The 17,777-nt window shown below is 41.3% G+C and overlaps 1 protein-coding gene across 1 annotated transcript in view; it reads right to left on the bottom strand.

Moving 5' to 3' along the window:
- LOC137429399 (voltage-gated delayed rectifier potassium channel KCNH8-like) overlaps positions 1 to 17,777 on the bottom strand; it is a 723,799-nt gene that overhangs the window by 442,683 nt on the left and 263,339 nt on the right. The window contains exon 3 of the mRNA XM_078781042.1: positions 1,712 to 1,846. Within this exon, the coding sequence (XP_078637168.1) occupies positions 1,712 to 1,846 (135 nt within the window). The remainder of the gene's footprint in view (positions 1 to 1,711; positions 1,847 to 17,777) is intronic.

Raw genomic sequence — 17,777 nt, 5'->3', positions numbered from 1 at the left:
GCTCGGACCTCCAGGAGGCCGCCCGACGGTTTGCCCCCGTGCCAACATCCCACCACGGTGACCCCCAGTCCTACGTCCCCCCAGCACTTCGCACAGCGGAGTATGTTTTTGTGTGTCACGACGCACATCGGGGGCCACTCCGGCCACCGTACGACGGGCCCTTCCAGGTCCTGCGACGGGACGACAAGTCGTTCGTCATCGACATCGGCGGCAGGTCGGACCGGATTGCGGTGGACCGCCTCAAGCCGGCGCACGTGGACGTCGACCAACCACCACGGGTGGCCCTTCTGCTGTGGCGAGGCCGCCCCCCGTCCACGGTGCCCCCCACTCGACCGCCCACCACCACACAGGACCCCCCCCCCCCCACGACCCGCCAGGGGTCGCTTCGGCCGGGTCATCAGGACCCCCCTCAAATTGACCCTGCCGGTGCAAGTCGATTCTGGGGGGACGTGTGTAGCGGCTACCGCTGGGTTTTCACAATCGCCTTGCACCTATCAAGGACGCGGAGCGATCACCATGCCGAGCTCGTCCAGGACGCCCGGGCAGGCTCGCCCTCAACTTGCCAGGCCGCAGCCAGGACGCTCGGCCACGCCCCCTCTCGCCTTTCCTGGGCAAAGTTGGCAAACGCTCCGGGATAATGTGTGTATATATATTGCTGCCCGATAAACGGGCTTTTCAGAGTACCTGAGTGTTTTGTTTGAATAAAGCAACTCGGACGAATTCCAGCTTTTTGTCGCGTCCATTCTTCCGATCGACGTGGGAGCCCGAGCTCCTTCAACATACGCTTTAAAAGGCGGTGTATAATCAGACATACCGTTTGATAGGCCGATATATTACTGTATATGAATTAAATGGAAATGTTGAAATAAAAACTATTGAATATATCAAGTGTTTTCTGAATCTAATCAATATGAGAAACGGAATTGAATGAAACTCACCATTATTATAAGTAAAGAAGAAGATGAAGGAAGAGTTTTTTGTTTTAAACTGTAAATTGAAATCAACCCATCATCACCTTGCTCAACTATATAATACTGTTTGCAGATTGCCAAGCATCTGATTGATAATGCCGATTGTGTAGTGTCTGGGGTACCGTTATTGCTTGATTAGGACAATTTTCGATGGTCGGATGAACGCACGGACGTATGGACACGGACGCAGGGACACCGCAATCAGGCTCCTTTTGTATATTATAGAAGATTGAAAATTTTAATCTTCGAAAAATTAAATAATTAAATTCAATGGAAAATTAAATAATTGAAAATTGTGGGGAAAATATAAAATTGAGTAATTGAATCATAAATAAATAAATAAAATAAAATAAAATAAAATTACACAATTAAATAATTAGATAATTAAATAATTAAATAATAACAAAATAATTTATATTGGAAAAATAATTCTTCAAAAAGCAAGACACCACGGACAACTAAACACTTCATGCTTCCCTCTGTCAATCATAATTATTGTCCACTAATTTTTAGGCTCATCCACATGCTAATCATCTGAAACAAATGAGCTTCCATGAACTACATCGCACTCAAATGAATGCTCTCCTCGACAACCGGGAAGTTTTCCTTTCAGAGGCCCTCATGTCCTGAGCACACAGAATGCAATTCCAATAACCCCTGAAGGTAAAGCAACGTTTAAGAGACTCCGACTCAACTGTCCCGACACCATAACGTTGTGTTGGCGGTGTGCACACACATACCTCCATCCTTGATTCCATCGGACACTGTTTTGATTTTGGTGTCTGTGATGTCCTTGAAAGAGGCCAGGAACAGAACCACTTCTCGTTTTTCGTTCTTGATGGGAACGATATCCAGGAGGCAGCAGAACTGGGATCCTGCGGAATAGACAAATTCAGGGACAATTTTGCTGCGAAATGCCCCTCAATGTCACCAAAGGCAAACATAAATCCTGGTGCAGTCCTTCCTGGCTCAATAAATCCCATCGAATTAGGTTATGTGAAAGGATTTAAGAAACTATAATTCTTGAAGGAGATGGAAAAGTGAACTCAGCAAACGAGACACTTTTTCTAACCAGTTTTGCTTGGATGGCATACAAGTGCAAGCAAATCACAAGGGGGTGACAAGTAAGTTCAAGGGCAATTTCATATCAAATAGTCTGTGGTCAAAGGTCAAACACCTACCTGAAACTGTTTTTGTTTGGCCACCATGGCTCTGTACAGCGGCTTGTTATAGTGTGTAGGTTTTTGGCAATATGCCGATAATGTGAGCAGGAAAAGCAGGAGCAGTTCCTCAAATTAGCGATTGTTAAAAAATACCTGTACAGTACTCAAGAAACCTTCCTATCATACTCATTAATATTCTTCATCCGTGACATCCGCAAGAACTGCAATACCACTGTATCTCTGCACGCAGTTCACATGGAGATAGGACAGGACACCCGCAAGGTGTGAATGCTCCATGTCGAAGAAACAATACTGGACAGGTCACCACCCTGTACTGTGTGTTAGGGGAAAATTTGGGAGTTATCCAGGGCACACAATTGCCTACTTTTCAAAAAAAACACGTGGGATCTGTAACTTCCACAAGAAAATGCTAGTAGAAGGGACACCTGACTTAAAGTATATCCGAGGGATGCAGTACACCTTAATGAAATGCCATGCCTGCAGAGCAACAGGGTGACAGCTTACAGTCAGGTAGGGAATCAAGGCCAGCCAAGACAGCTTAAAGGCTAGTACGCTAGTTGTAATGTCAGCCGCACCATTTGGCCTGGGCCTCAAGCTAAAATGGGCCTTCAAATTTAGATGCTTGTCAATTTTTTTTGGCATTTTATTTGGGGAGGGGTGGGGGGGGGGGTGCAAAGTTTTGCAACTTGTTTTTATTTGCCTCCATGTCAGACTAAAATGTGACACACACTCTCAACTTAAAGATGCAAATTTAAGCAAGTAAGAGATTATTTTTATTTTTTTTATTTTTTTTGTAAACCGAATCGAGGCTCGTGTAAGAGCTAACACATTGAACATGAAAACATGCACAGACACATAAAACATGCAATGAAGGGAGCGGGAGACAAGAGGGGGAGAGAGGGAAGCACACAAGCACAACAACAGAAGAGAACAGGGACATCGGTATATCTGTGGAAGGGGGAGGGCTGGGGGAGGAGGAAGGGTACACAGTATAAAGCAAATGAACACTGCTAGAAATTTCAGGAAAGAAGTTGGAGATTTAAAGAGGCAGATTTGGGGTGTTTTAACGGGGGTAGAAAATATCAAGGTTTTGGATGGGGGAAGATAAGAGATGGTGGTGAACAGCTGTTTTAAAGACCTAGAGGGAGGAGAAGGATTGAAGAGAGTGGGAGTTTGTTCCAGAGGCGAGAGAAAAGAGGAATGAAGGAGTGAAGATGAGTAGAGCGAGTCTTGATTTTGGAAGTTTCACCAGAAAAGAGATGCTGGCAGATCTTGTGTGCCGTGCAGGAATATTTGGGGGAAAGACCACAGACAGAACAGAGGGAGCAAGGCCGGAGAGGAGTCGGTAGAAGACAGAAAAATCACTTACCTTCCTGCAGTGAGAGAGAGAAAAGGCCCTCAGAATCGGCTTCATCCTGGGAGATTCCAATGATTGTGAATGCTTTGGTTTCAACCGCGTGAAGCCGAGGTAGGTGTGAGGCAGGAGCACCAGCCTAGAGGGGAGAGCAGTTGAGGAGAGCAGAGCTCCCATCTACTTGAGCTGCAGATGAAAGCCTTGTATGTGGTGGTGAGGAACTCAGAAGTGCCCAAAAAGGACTTCGCACGATGGAGGATGCCCAGTCGGCAACTGGCTTTGGAGGCCGGCTTGGAAATGTAGTTTTCCCAGGAAAGATCATGGCAGATAGTGAGACCCCAAAGCTTGAGTGACAGAACTTCTTCAAGAGGATTGTTCAGAAAGTAGATGGGAGGGTTGTCCAGTCGGTCTTTTCGGAGATACATAGTGAGAGTGTGAGATTTGTCAGGATTGAAAGACATGTTCCACTTTTTTGACCAGTTTGTGATATTGTCCAGGTCTGCAGAGAGTGAAGTGGCTGCTGCCTGCCAATCTGAGGGTTGGGGTATGGAGCGGCAGAGAGTGGAGTCATCAGCAAAGAGATAGAGAGGATTTTCCAGAGAGTCAGAGAGATCATTAATGGAGACCAGAAAAAGCACAGGGCCCAGAACACTGCCTTGAGGAACTCCAGCCTGAACAGGAAGGGGAGAAGAGAGAATTCCATTCAGGGACAGATGTTGACTGTGACCAGAAAGAAAGTCTGCAGGCCATGAATGAAGATTTCCATGGATACCATATGAGGAGAGTTTGGTGAGCAGGGCAGGGTGCCAGACCATATCAAAGGCACAAGATATGTCAAGGGAGACAGCTCTGATTTCCTATTTGGCATTGAGGAGCTCCATCCATTGTTAAGTCAGCAGAAGCAGCATGTCCAGAGTAGAATGACCTGGTCTGAATCCCAATTGATGATTGATGAATCAAAGCCGTTGGAGAAGAGGAAGGATTTGATGTCAGAAACGATGATCAATTCCATGACCTTGCTGATTATTGGGAGCAGGCTGATTGGTCTGTAGATGCAAGGATCTGTTTTTGCACCTTTTTGTGTAAAGCGGTAATGTTTGCTGATTTCCAAGCAGATGGTAAGTGACCTTGAGTAAAAGAGAGTGTGAAGAGAACAGAGAGAGGGTGAGATAGAGTGGCAGAGCAGGGTTTTAGGACCCGTGGGCTGATGCCGTCTGGTCCAGTTGCAGAATCAGAGTCGAGGTTTGACAGAAACTTCTCCACCTTGTCAGGAAAGAAGGACACAGAATTCAGGAGGAGCTGGGTTCGACTGGGTAAGGTGGGAACAGAGAGAGATGGGTTTGGGACACAAGATTTTGAGGCAAACACAGATTTGAGGCGTTCAGCTTTTTCACGTGCGGTATCAACTGTGTAGCCATTTGAGGTAAGGGAGGGGATGGAGGGGGAACAAACACCAGAAACGGATTTTACCAGATGCCACCAGGATTTGGAGGAGGGAGACAGGTTTGAGATTTCAGTCTTGAGAGTGGAGATATATTGTTTTCTCGCTCTCCTGAGGGTAGACACACACTTGTTCCGAGCTTTGTGAAAGGAACTGAGATTGCCTTCTGTTGGATTAGCCTTCCAAGAGGCAAAGGCAACTTGTTGTTTTGGCAAGATGATAACCTTGATGATAAGATGATGATAAGATGATAAGATGATGAAGATTTGGTAAAAGACATACTTTTTTGTTAATTTATATCGATTTTGTCATGTTATGATTCTCTTTTTTTCTGTACAACAAAGTCAAGGCTCGTGTAAGAGCTAAAGTCAAGGCTCGTATAGTCCGATATGGAGTAAACAGAGTCAAGGTTCTTATTTTGAAATGCTCATAAATATTAATGAATATTAATAAGAAATATATCGGTTCTGATGGTACAGAATCGAGATTAGATCGTGATGAACATGTTCTCTTCAATCAGCTGATTATATAAACAAACCACTACTACTCGCGGCTGGTGCTGGATATGCGTTTTAGTATTAGCCAGGGGCCTCAAAAGCTGGAAGTGGTCCGGGCCTCTTTAAACCTCTGTGAGGGCCTGGCCCCACATATATACAATATTGTAACAAAATGAAAACTTCTTCATTTTTCAAGGTTAGTCAGACCATGAGGTGGGATTAATTGGAGCCATTAACATATTGGTAGTAGAAGGCAACTATAGATCTCTACCCAACCACACACCTGCTACCCTGGTGCTTCACTTACAGGGGATGGACATTCAAGATCCCACGATATCTTTCCTAAAGAGTAGGCCAACTATTGCCAGCACCCTCAACAAATTCCAAAATTCCTCCCACCTTCAGTCGAACGTCAAGCCTTGCCAACTGGTTATTGAATGACTTTGGCCAAAAACATTCGCCAGCTGACCCCCAGAAGAAGGTGGGAATAATTGGGGCTGTTAAAGTAGTTAGAAGTAGTAGTAGTAGTAGTAGTAATAGTAATAGTAATAATAATAGTAGTAGTATAAATATTTCTTCCAAAATAACAACTAGTAATATTATAATAGTAATAAAAAGTCTCAGGACAGTTCACCATACCATGAGAATAAGTAATTATATAAAATAATATTTTTTATCTTCAGCAGAATAATAGAAACTCCATTGCACACAGCATGAGCGGTTCTCTCGTTTTTGTCATTTTCTTTAAACCATTCAAAGTTCACGTAAACACATCAAAACAAAATAAGATGTCCTGATGATAACACACACATGACAGCAATTGTAAAACAAACAAACAACCCTCGAGCAGGTGATGAATTATACATGTTAAAATTTTAAAAATCAAGCAAAAACTCTTTTATAATTCACTAGAAGAAAAGAGTTGTTGCTGCGCAAATGAACAACAAACAAACTTAATTCAATAACTCAGGGCATTCCTCCAAGGAAATTGCATCCAAAGGTGGCAGTTATTGCCACAAAGAGACATTTAACTTTCCTCGTTCAACTTTAGTGTAAACTTTGTTCAACGGTAACCGCTTGGGAAGTTGGGGTATCGATTTATTGGTGTTGTAAATTGAGGAGAGGGGATGAACACTTTGTCATTCAGAATGACCTCCTGTAACAAGGGAGAGGACTAAGAGTGAACCACAGGGAACTAAAGTCATGTAAACCAGACCAAGTGGGCCAGCTACATTATGCTCTCCCAAAAAGTTGTTAATGAGCCAGCTGGGCATTTATCGACAATCCAGGAGAGACATGGCAGTTCTTATGAAACCAACTTGACTTCCTGAAGTTTAGATTCAAAATTCTTCACATTACTTCCTTAATAACATACCTGTATTACCTATGACATATGCCTTAATAGCATGCAATAATATTACTATAAATAAATAATAATCGTAAAATAATAAATTTCTTAATCAATTGGCTAATATCATACCTAAACCACGACTGTTTCATCCAAATATGTAACTTTTTGAAAATTAATAAATTAAATAATTAATCGAAAAATTAAATAATTAATCAATGAATTGATTCATCAATAAATAAAAGTTGCCCTTTACAGCCAAATCACTTGCTCACTGTCATGTCCAAATATGAGCTTCCTAGCTAAAAAGGGGCCTGAGATAGTTCCCAGACAAGAAAAAAAAAAAAGTACTTAATAAATCGATAATAATTAATTAATCAATTAATTGATTGATTAATCAAAAAATAAAAATACAGTTTTTGCCAAAGCACATGTTGATTATTGTGCCCAAATTTCATCTTCCTAGCTCTAAGGATGGCTGATTTTATCACCCGGACAAATGAGAGAACCTTGACCTTTGACCTTTGACCTATACAGTCAAAAACATTGACAGCCTCACTTTTGTCCTTTGGAATCCTTTCGGTAAAGTTTAACGAAGATAGCTGAAAGCCTTTGTGAGTTATCGCACTCACAAAACAAACAAACAAAAGGGACAATTTTAATTTTCGTCATAAACAGACAGGTGTGAAAACATAACCTACCTCCACCTTCAGTGGTGGAGGTAATAAAAAAGTGGTATGTATTAAACCCACTATCCTAGTGTTTCACTTACAAGGGATGGACATGCAATATCTGCTACGCATTTGCTTGTAGGGGTGATAGTACAATATAATATATAAATAAATAATAGAAGTTGTTATATCGGTAGTGGTGATGGTAAAGTGCATATAAATAAATAATTAAATGGTGTGTGTTGGTAGTGGAGATGGCAAAGTGAATATAAATAAATTGATAATTCAGTGTTGTATTTTGCTAGTGGAGATGATAAAGTGCATATAAATAAATAATTAAATGTTGTATGTTGCTCGTGGAGATGATAAAGTGCATATAAATAAATAATTCAGTGTTGTATTTTGCTAGTGGAGATGGTAAAGGGAATATAAATGAATAATTAAATGCTGTATGTTGGCAGTGGAGATGGTAAAGGGAATATAAATAAATTGATAATTCAATGTTGTATGTTAGTAGTGGAGATGGTAAAGGGAATATAAATAAATAATTAAATGTTGTATGTTGGCAGTGGAGATGGTAAAGGGAATATAAATAAATTGATAATTCAATGTTGTATGTTGGTAGTAGAGATGGTAAAGGGAATATAAATAAATTGATAATTCAATGTTGTATGTTGGTAGTAGAGATGGTAAAGTGTATATAAATAAATAAATAATTCAAAGTTGTATGTTGGTAATGGAGATGGTAAAATGTATATAAATAAATAATGGTGCCCGAAAGCATACACAATCCTGTACTGTTCTCTCCCATAAATTGTGTTTAGAAATCTTCAAAATTCTAAAATGGCACCGATTCTGAAATAACTTGACTTGTTTCATGCCCAGATGATTTTACATACATCTATAGAATATTAAATAAATCCATCCTGTCATTTTCGAGTAGAGGCTACATAGGGGCAGACAGACGAACGCGACCCAAAATGTAAGCCGACACCCGGTTGGGGGCTAAAAAGAAGTGAAATTTATTACACCAAAAAAACATTCCAATGGGTTTTGTTGTACCATGCTTATAGATTTTTTACATTCTCCATTAATTCATTAAAATTGTTCAGCAGAAAGGGGTGTACTTATTGTAAGCCCTTCCAATGTCTCTTTTATGAACAGCAATGTATCGTGTGGAGCACTCATGTATCTCTCCCAACTCCTGAGTGCCAACAAAAGCTTTGATCTTTCCAGCACAGCTGCTTCCACTAAATAAATATCCTTGGTTTCGCCAGCTTGCAAACACAGTCCCTGCTGTTCAGGACCTCCTCCATAGGAGACTGTGAATCTACATGAACAATACAATAGTTATTGGTGCGCCAGCTTTGTTGTTCCACGTCTCCGGGTGTATTAGTAGAATGTATGTGTTCATTGAGAAATAGTCCTTATTTGCTCCATTTCATTACAATAGTGCCCTGCAGAAACCACCTGGAACATCAATTGAGTGCAACTGTCTCAATGAACTGCGAATGCGTTTTCTGAAATTAAAGCCTTGAGCAAATACCTTACACCTCCACCATTGGCCTTTGTCTATTATTTATGGCAATAAAACATGTGGCCCCAGCCAAGAGAATAACTAATCAGTAACGAGGCATTTCGTTGTTTTGCAATCACATGTTCACAGTTATTAATGCTCAAAAGATACTTTTGAATGGAGTTTATAATACTACCAGAAGACAATGTCATTTTTTTTGTGTATAAGGTCGAGGCTCATGGAAGAGCTCATAGAGGGAAACTTGGATAAACAATGGGTGTGGGGAGGAATGAGGGGTAGGGAACGATGCATGGGGTGGACAAGATGGAGACAGAAGGACAAGATGTTGTCTTTTCCCAACACGACTTTCCAAAGTACACATAAGAGCAAATATATGAGACAACGTTTCCACATCCACTTGTACATAGAGCCTACCTTGTCATTCCTTCCTACCTTGCTTGGTTGTTTTGGGGGATTCCACCACTACATGATTTTTCATTTTTATAAAATGTCTTTTCTGACTTCCAGATTCATGAAACACCAAAGTTAGGGTTTTTTCTGGGTCAAGATTCAACCAACATCTTACAGCTCACAGGTGACTGCATGTACCTCTAAGCTACATATTATAAGTTGATTCTAAAAATGGATGCAGATGTTAAATTTCATTCAGTGAATGGTACGAATAGGGTAAGTATATGGTTGTAAATTGAATGTTTATTGTGTAAGTTAGATGATTAAATTAATGCGGCATGGACACAATGCAGGCCGAATGGACCAAATGGCCTCAGATTCCTTGTGTACCCATAATGTTAAATCCATGTTCATTGCACAGATCCATATTCATTAAACTTGTATTTTTAACCACAATCCATCTTATTAACATGACAGGTTTACACTGGCTTCAGAAGGCCTGGACGAAAACGATCATGGCCGAACCTCAAACTTTCTGGTTCTAGGTGTGCAGACAAGTGGCTTTTCCATAGATAGCTAAGTGTACCAGACAACAGTCGTAACAAAATCGGAACGGTGTCATAAAACAACTGGAATGGTGCCATAAAATAACCAGACCGGTGTCATCAAACAACCAGAACGGTGCCATAAAACAACCAGAATGGTGACATAAAACAACCGGAACAGTGTCATAAAACAACTGGAACATTGTCATAAAACAACTGGAATGTTGTCATAAAACAACCAGAACGGTGTCATAAAACAACCAGAACGGTGTCATAAAACAACCAGAATGGTGCCATAAAACAACCAGAACGGTGTCATAAAACAACCGGAACAGTGTCATAAGACAATTGGAACGGTGTCATAAAACAACCGGAACATTGTCATAAAACAACTGGAACAGTGTCATAAACAACCGGAACAGTGTCATAAAACAACCGGAACGGTGTCATAAAACAACCAGAACGGTGTCATAAAACAACCAGAACGGTGTCATAAAACAAACAGAATGGTGCCATAAAACAACTGGAACGGTGTCATAAAACAACCAGAACGGTGTCATAAAACAACCAGACCATTGTCATAAAACAACCAAAATGGTGTCATATAACAACCGGAACATTGTCATAAAACAACCGGAACATTGTCATAAAACAACCAGAACAGAGTCATAAGACAATTGGAACAGTGCCATAAAACAACCGGAACGGTGTCATAAAACAACCGTACCATTGTCATAAAACAACCGGAACGGTGTCATAAAACAACCGGAACGTTGTCATAAAACAACCGGAACAGTGTCATAAAACAACCGGAACAGTGTCATAAAACAACCGGAACAGTGTCATAAAACAACCAGAACGGTGCCATAAAACAACTGGAACGGTGTCATATAACAACCAGAACGGTGTCATAAAACAACCAGAACATTCTCATAAAACAACCAAAATGGTGTCATAAAACAACCGGAACCGTGTCATAAAACAACCAGAACATTGTCATAAAACAACCAGAAGTGTCATAAAACAACCAGAATGGTAACATAAAACAACCAGAACAGTATCATCATAAAACAACTGCAACGGTGTCATAAAACAACCGGAACGTTGCAATAAAACAACCAAAATGGTATCATAAAACAACCAAAATGGTGTCATAAAACAACCGGAACGGTGTCATAAAACAACCAGAACGGTATCATAAAACAACCGCAATGGTGTCATAAAACAACCGGAACGTTGTCATAAAATATCCAAAACGGTATCATAAAACAACCAAAACGGTGTCATAAAACAACTGGAACGGTGTAATAAAACAACCAAAACGGTATCATAAAACAACCAAAATGGTGTCATAAAACAACCAGAATGGTGTCATAAAATAAACAAAACGGTATCATAAAACAAGCAGAAGAGTATCATAAAACAACCGGAACGTTGTAATAAAAAACCAAAACGGTATCATAAAACAACAGCAACGGTGTCATAAAACAACCGGAACGGTGTCATAAAATAACCAAAACGGTATCATAAAACAAGCAGAACGGTATCATAAAACAACCAGAACGGTGTCATAAAACAACCAGAACGGTATCATAAAACAACCGCAACGGTGTCATAAAACAACAAAACAAACGGTATCATAAAACAACAAAATGGTGTCATAAAACAACCAAAAAGGTGTCATAAAACAACCGGAATGGTGTCATAAAACAACCGAAATGGTGTCATAAAACAACCAGAACGGTCATAAAACAACTGAACAGTATCATAAAACAACCAGAACAGTGTGAAAAAACAACCGGAACGTTGTCATAAAACAACCGGAATGGTGTCATAAAACAACCAGAAAGGTGTCATAAAACAACTGTAGCAGTGTCAAAAAACAATCGTAGCAGTGTCAAAAAACAAGTGGAACAGTGTCATAAAACAACCGGAGCAGTGTCATAAAAACCAGAATCCCGCATCGGTGTGTTCATCCATGTCATCATTGGGTTTTGACATCTTTAACAACACTTCTGGATATATATTTTTCAACCATGGTTGCATCTTTTACCCTTCTTCATTTTCGTAAAACGTTCGTGATAATCTCAACGGACCAGAAACAGTGAACTATGTGAATGTAAATTGAGGCGAACATGAGAGATCAGAGAAACATGTGCACATGGCAGGTAAATGTTGGTGTCCTCCTATTCTGTCAACCTTTTGACTCAAATTTGATATCAGTCCGTTTTCAACAATACACTAGATCATTATGTACGACAGAAGTTGTGAACTTTTGACGAGGGACCAGGCAACATTATTTATGAGAAGCATAAGGTCAATGGGGATGAATAAGCTTCCTGTTACAAAAATGGGAGAAAGTGTTGGCAGGACCAACTACCAAGTCAGAATAACATGGAGATTGTCCCCTGTTTCTGCAAGCAATTTTACACGAACGCAATTTCTTTGTGAAATCACAATTGTTTATTCATCGTCGAAAGGAAAGTGTGTATTTCTCCATGTAGTCAGTTTGCAAGAAGATCACACTTTTTGAGAGATTTATTTTGGAGATTGATGTTTATATAATCTACCTTCTGACAGAGAATTGGTGGAGAAGATGAACAAGTTACTCCACGTGAACTGGTAGCTATTGGGTATGATTGCATCTCTGGACCAAGGAAAGGTTTCTGCACCATAAGCAAAATTGTACTCCAGACTTTTCTTCAACTAGGGCATGACTTTCTGAGTTTTGAATTTGCGGAGACAATTCTAAAGTCCGGTTGAAAAACAGCAGTCTATAGAACACCACCTTCAGCTCAAAATGGCTCAACCATGAATATTGTCACGCAACTGCGATTAACATCAAAGTTGCGGAGGCCGATTATGAGGCTTTAAACTCCCGAGGCGAAAACTCAATAGCGGATTCCAATCAAGCACTTAAATGCGCGGAATGGCGGGACACAGCGAGAGCCCTGCAGCCTTACCTATTAAAATCAAACACCCAGGAAAACTGCGTTCAGATATATGTACAAAAATAATACAAGGATTTATTAATGAAAAGCAAAGACAGTGAAAAAGCACATGCCGGTAATAACTCTAATAAGAAGCCTAAATTGGGATCCCACACACAACAGATATCAAACACAATACGAGGGAGATGAATACGAAAATAACATGTCTCGTCATGTAAAGTGTAAACGCGGAGCTCGGGCTTATCTGGCTCTAGTCGTCTTCAGTGTAACATGGCCCCGCGGCCCTCTCCGTCCGCCTCCGAGTGACACCAGGCCTCGTCGGTTCAACGGCACACCACGAGCTCCCTTGCTCCAAAGGTCCAACGCAGGGCTGCACAAAGCAAGCAAACTGCACTCGGGCTGCCGGCCGGGACTAAAGCTGCTCGAGCTGCAACTCTCCACTCGACCAGGGACAGGAAGGACCCTCCAAACTCGGGATCGCACCGGGAGTACCAACTCAAGCCGTGAACTCCTTCGAACTGCACTCAACTCGACTCGACTCGATTCTCTGGTCCAACTCAACTCCACTCTCTAAAAATGGCGTCCTGCCCTCGGTAATATCTCCGGCCGATGATGTCACATTGGCGCACTGTTCTGCCAATCAGAGCCTCCCACGACTCGCCGGCTCGTCCAGGGGCACGCCCACTGCACCACGGCCGCTCCCGTCCCCGACTCCGTTGTCACCGCACGTGCTATGCGAGGTGGGCAGGCCTTGCGGAGGTGTAAATGGTGGCGGCCAATTGTGGCGGTGTTTTTGGCCTGGTTTCCTGTCCGTTTTCTTCCAAAGTCATTGTCAGGGAAAGGAATTATTTAATGTTGCGCTAGGGACCTAACTAATGTTTATGTGGTTTGCAGTGCCATAATGGACAAAGGTTTGACTACTAGGTGAGACTCACAGGGGCGTTATCTTTAATCCCTAACTACTTAACACTCAAATCTCCTGGTAGATCCATAATCATACATATTATCCTGACAAACGCCTAAACAAAAATAACTTATTACAGGTAGATTCCCTATCGCGACAGTCGAATACCTACCTATACAGATCTACCTAGCTCTATATATTGCTTTACCTCCCAGACATAACAATATGCTTCTGCAAAGCATCATTCTCATCGGGGATTTCAACATTCATAAAGACAGACGCTGTAAGGTGATACCACTCAATTTGCTACCATGTTAGACAATGCTGGTTTTGCTCAGCATGTCAATGGCCAAATGCATATTTCAGGTCATATTATCGACCTTGTCATTACTCGACAGGGTTGTGACATCATTAGTGTTGTGAACATAATTAGACAAGTTGGCTCATTATTTTCAGACCACATAGCCATTCCCTTTAATAGTCGTTTTGTCAAACCAACACATTAAGTTTGTGAGATACAGTACATGAAGCTATGGTACATTAACAACAAATTATTTTGTGATGATATCGCATCTCCAGCTGAGTGTCAGCGTGACATCACCAAGATCGCTGACGTCGAATTGAACAACCGCTTAACGTATACGATGTTGTAATCAGGGCACTGTGAATAAGCATGCACCTGAAAGCACAAGAATGTTATTCATCATCAGGAAATGCTCTGGTATACCAGTGACATTTGCTTGCAGAAACAATGTTGTTCACTTGTGGATAGATGTTGGAGAGAGTCAGAATTATGACAAGATCTTTGTAACTTTGCTAAGCAACAGAACCGACTGAAGACCATGTTGAATCAAACAAAAACTAAGAAGTAGTAAAAGTAGTAAAATCTCCGAGTGTGAAGGTGACCACTGATCCAAAGCAAATGTTTTGTCTTGTGAATTAGCTTCTGTGATTATCTAAATCAAGACCCTTGCCTGATCATGAAGATGACACAGATTTGAACAACAATTTTAGCATTTCCTTTATGCAGAATATTCGGAGAATATTCCATCGACAGATCTGGGCACACATGCCAAACGAAACATCGGCCTCTTCTTTGAGTCAGCTGAACGAATTTTGCCGACAACCTTGAATGAGATGTCGACATTCATCTGAATGTCACCTTGCAAGTCGTGTCATCTTGATCCGATACCCACCTGAATGATCGAGCAGTTGCTAGATATATTTATTTTTTTTGTATACAAGATGGAGGCTCGTGTAAGAGCTAACATTAATCACAAAAAGCCAAACTGACACATAAAACATAAGATAAAGGCAGCGGGAGACAAGATGGGGAGAGAGAGGGAAGCACACAAGTACAACATTTGAGAGCAGGGACATTGGGAGATCTGTGGGAGGGAGAGGGCTTGGGGGGATGAGGCATGGGAAGGGGGGGGGGGGGGTGGGAGAGGTATAAAACATATGGACACTGCTAGGACTTCTAGGAAAGAAGTCGGAATTTCAAAAAGGTGGACCTGGGGTAAATTAACGGGGGTAGAAAAGATCAAGGTTTTGGATGGGGGCATTAGCTCATGGAAATTGTTAATATTTATTGACCACAGCTACAGTACCAGAAGATTCCAATTAGACTGATGTCACACCATCTTAAAAAAATATATACCTCAGATCCAGATAGACTTGGTAACTATCAGCCAGTGTCCAATCTCTCTAGATTCTCAAGAGGGTCGTCCTCCAATATCTTAATGGCAACTTGACAATTAATAATCTCATGGAACACTCAGAGTCAGGCCTGCACATGGTACAGATATTGCTCTTGTAAAAGTAGCCAATTATGTTATCTCTGCTCTAGTCCAAAAGCAGACAGTATTGCTAATGTTTCTCGACCTTTCTGCAGCCTTCGATCTGGGTGGCCATTAGCTGCTTTCTGGGAGAATGTCCGATCGCCTTGGCATAAAAGGACAGGTGGTTGATTGGATGTGTTGTTACCTTAGTAGCAGGTCACAAGTGGAAATTGTTAATGATGGAAAATCTGAGCAGCTACGTGTCAACTGTGGCATTTCCCAGGGATCTGTGTTGGAACCTGTTCTCTTCCCTATCTACCTGTGCCCCAAGGTGACATTGCGTGACAGCATAAGATTCAGTTCCATCTTTACACAGGTGATACCGAGCTCAATATTGCTTCCAAACGTCGTGAAGATGAGCATATCACCCATCAGATAATGCAGGCCTGAATGAGGGAAATGCAATTATGGATGAGGACAAACTTCCGAAAGAGACGAAATAGTGAAAATAATCTAACGTGCTGCTCATTATCTCTCGCCATTCACTTTCCAGTTTTGTCCCAACAAGCCTCACTTTTAACAGCCACGGCCTTCCTCCACCAGAATCTTTTGTAATTTTGGCACCATATTCGATATTAATTTCAACATGGAAGCTCACATTTCTGGCATATGAAATAATTAATGCTTCCACTTTCATACTTTCAGCAGAATCTGCAAGTAGGTCTCAAAAGGTGACGCAGAGGAAATAGTCCAGCGGAATTGTGAAAAAGCATGTTGTAGCGTCATTATGAAGTTTTTTTTATTGATTCATTATCTCTGAGCTATCCTGAATCAGAATCAGGCGGGTGCCAGTCTGGCACCCGGCTGCCAGTCTGGCACCCGGCTGATTATGCTTCTGGATAGGTCAGAGATGATGAATCAACCAAAAAACTTTGGTTTGGACTTTGGACTTTGGAATTTGAACTTTGAACTTTGGATTTGAACTTTGGAAACTTTGAATTTGAATTTGGACTTTGAACTTTGGATTTGAACTTTGGATTTGAACTTTGGAAACTTTGAATTTGAATTTGGACTTTGAACTTTGGAAAAAAAAACTTTGGAATCAACCAAAAAAAAAAAAAAAACAACCAAAACTTTGTCCTTCCCCCTCTTCCCCCTCTCTTTTGTGTCCTTCCCCCTCTCTCCCCATCTTGTCTGCCGCTCCCCTTGTTTTTTGTGTTTTGTGTGTCGGTTTGTCTTTTTGTGTGATTAATGTTAGCTCTTTCACGAGCCTCGATCTTGTATACAAAAAAAAAAAAAAAAAAAAAAAAAAAAAAACTTCATTATGACGCTCAAGCACGCTTTGCCTTGAAATGCCTGTTTGGCATCTGGACTAAAATCATTCATACTTTGGAGACATCCCGCATAGATTGCTACAACGCACTTTTGGCTGGATCAACTGTATCCGCTACTTTAAGACTAAAAAGACTTTTCTGCAGGGTTCTTGGTACAAGGTCATTAAAAATATGATCACATCTCCCCAACCAGCTGGCAAAAGGATAGACGAAGAGATTCTTACACGAGTCTTCAAGGCAGTTCATTATTTGAGACCTATATATGTACCTTTCTGAACGTTTAAGAACCAGACATGGTAATTGTAGTCCCCGGTAGCATCATTAATTCTACGTTTTACTCTCACTGCCCCCTGATTGAGAACTACCCGGTAAGAGAATTGTGGTGTCGTTCGAATCGGGCCCAAATTTTTTTTTTTATGTTGAAGGCTCCATAGGCTGTCCATAGGCTGTCCATGAGCCAGACCCTCAAATTTTCGACATTATACTCAATCAGAGGGAGGATGGCTAACAGTTATTTTTGGCAAGGCCAGGGACCCTAGTGCTGAAAAAAATGTGATAGCAGTGTGAAACTCTTAGCCGTATCTGTGTTATCATCACATTTGTCAGACCACCCCAATAACGCTTTCGGTAATTTTTCCGCCTAAGATTTAGGGGGTAGGGTTCGTTTTGGGGCTTTCAAATAATATCTCCTATATGTATCAGTTAGTGTTGTATACCAGGTGAAAGGTAATGCTTCCATCAAACGTTGTATACCAGGATCTGCAAGTGTAGGATAGATGTAATGGCCAATTACCTTCTCGGGAAGCGCGCAGTAGAGCAAGCAAGACCGTTTCAACGATATCCACGTACGACATCCAGAATGACGACAA

The sequence above is a fragment of the Myxine glutinosa genome, chromosome 6, assembly GCF_964187855.1.
Source record: "Myxine glutinosa chromosome 6, kmMyxGlut1.1, whole genome shotgun sequence".
NCBI lineage: Eukaryota > Metazoa > Chordata > Myxini > Myxiniformes > Myxinidae > Myxine > Myxine glutinosa.
Note: the sequence above shows the minus strand (reverse complement) of the source record. Positions and strands in the feature narration are given on the sequence as shown.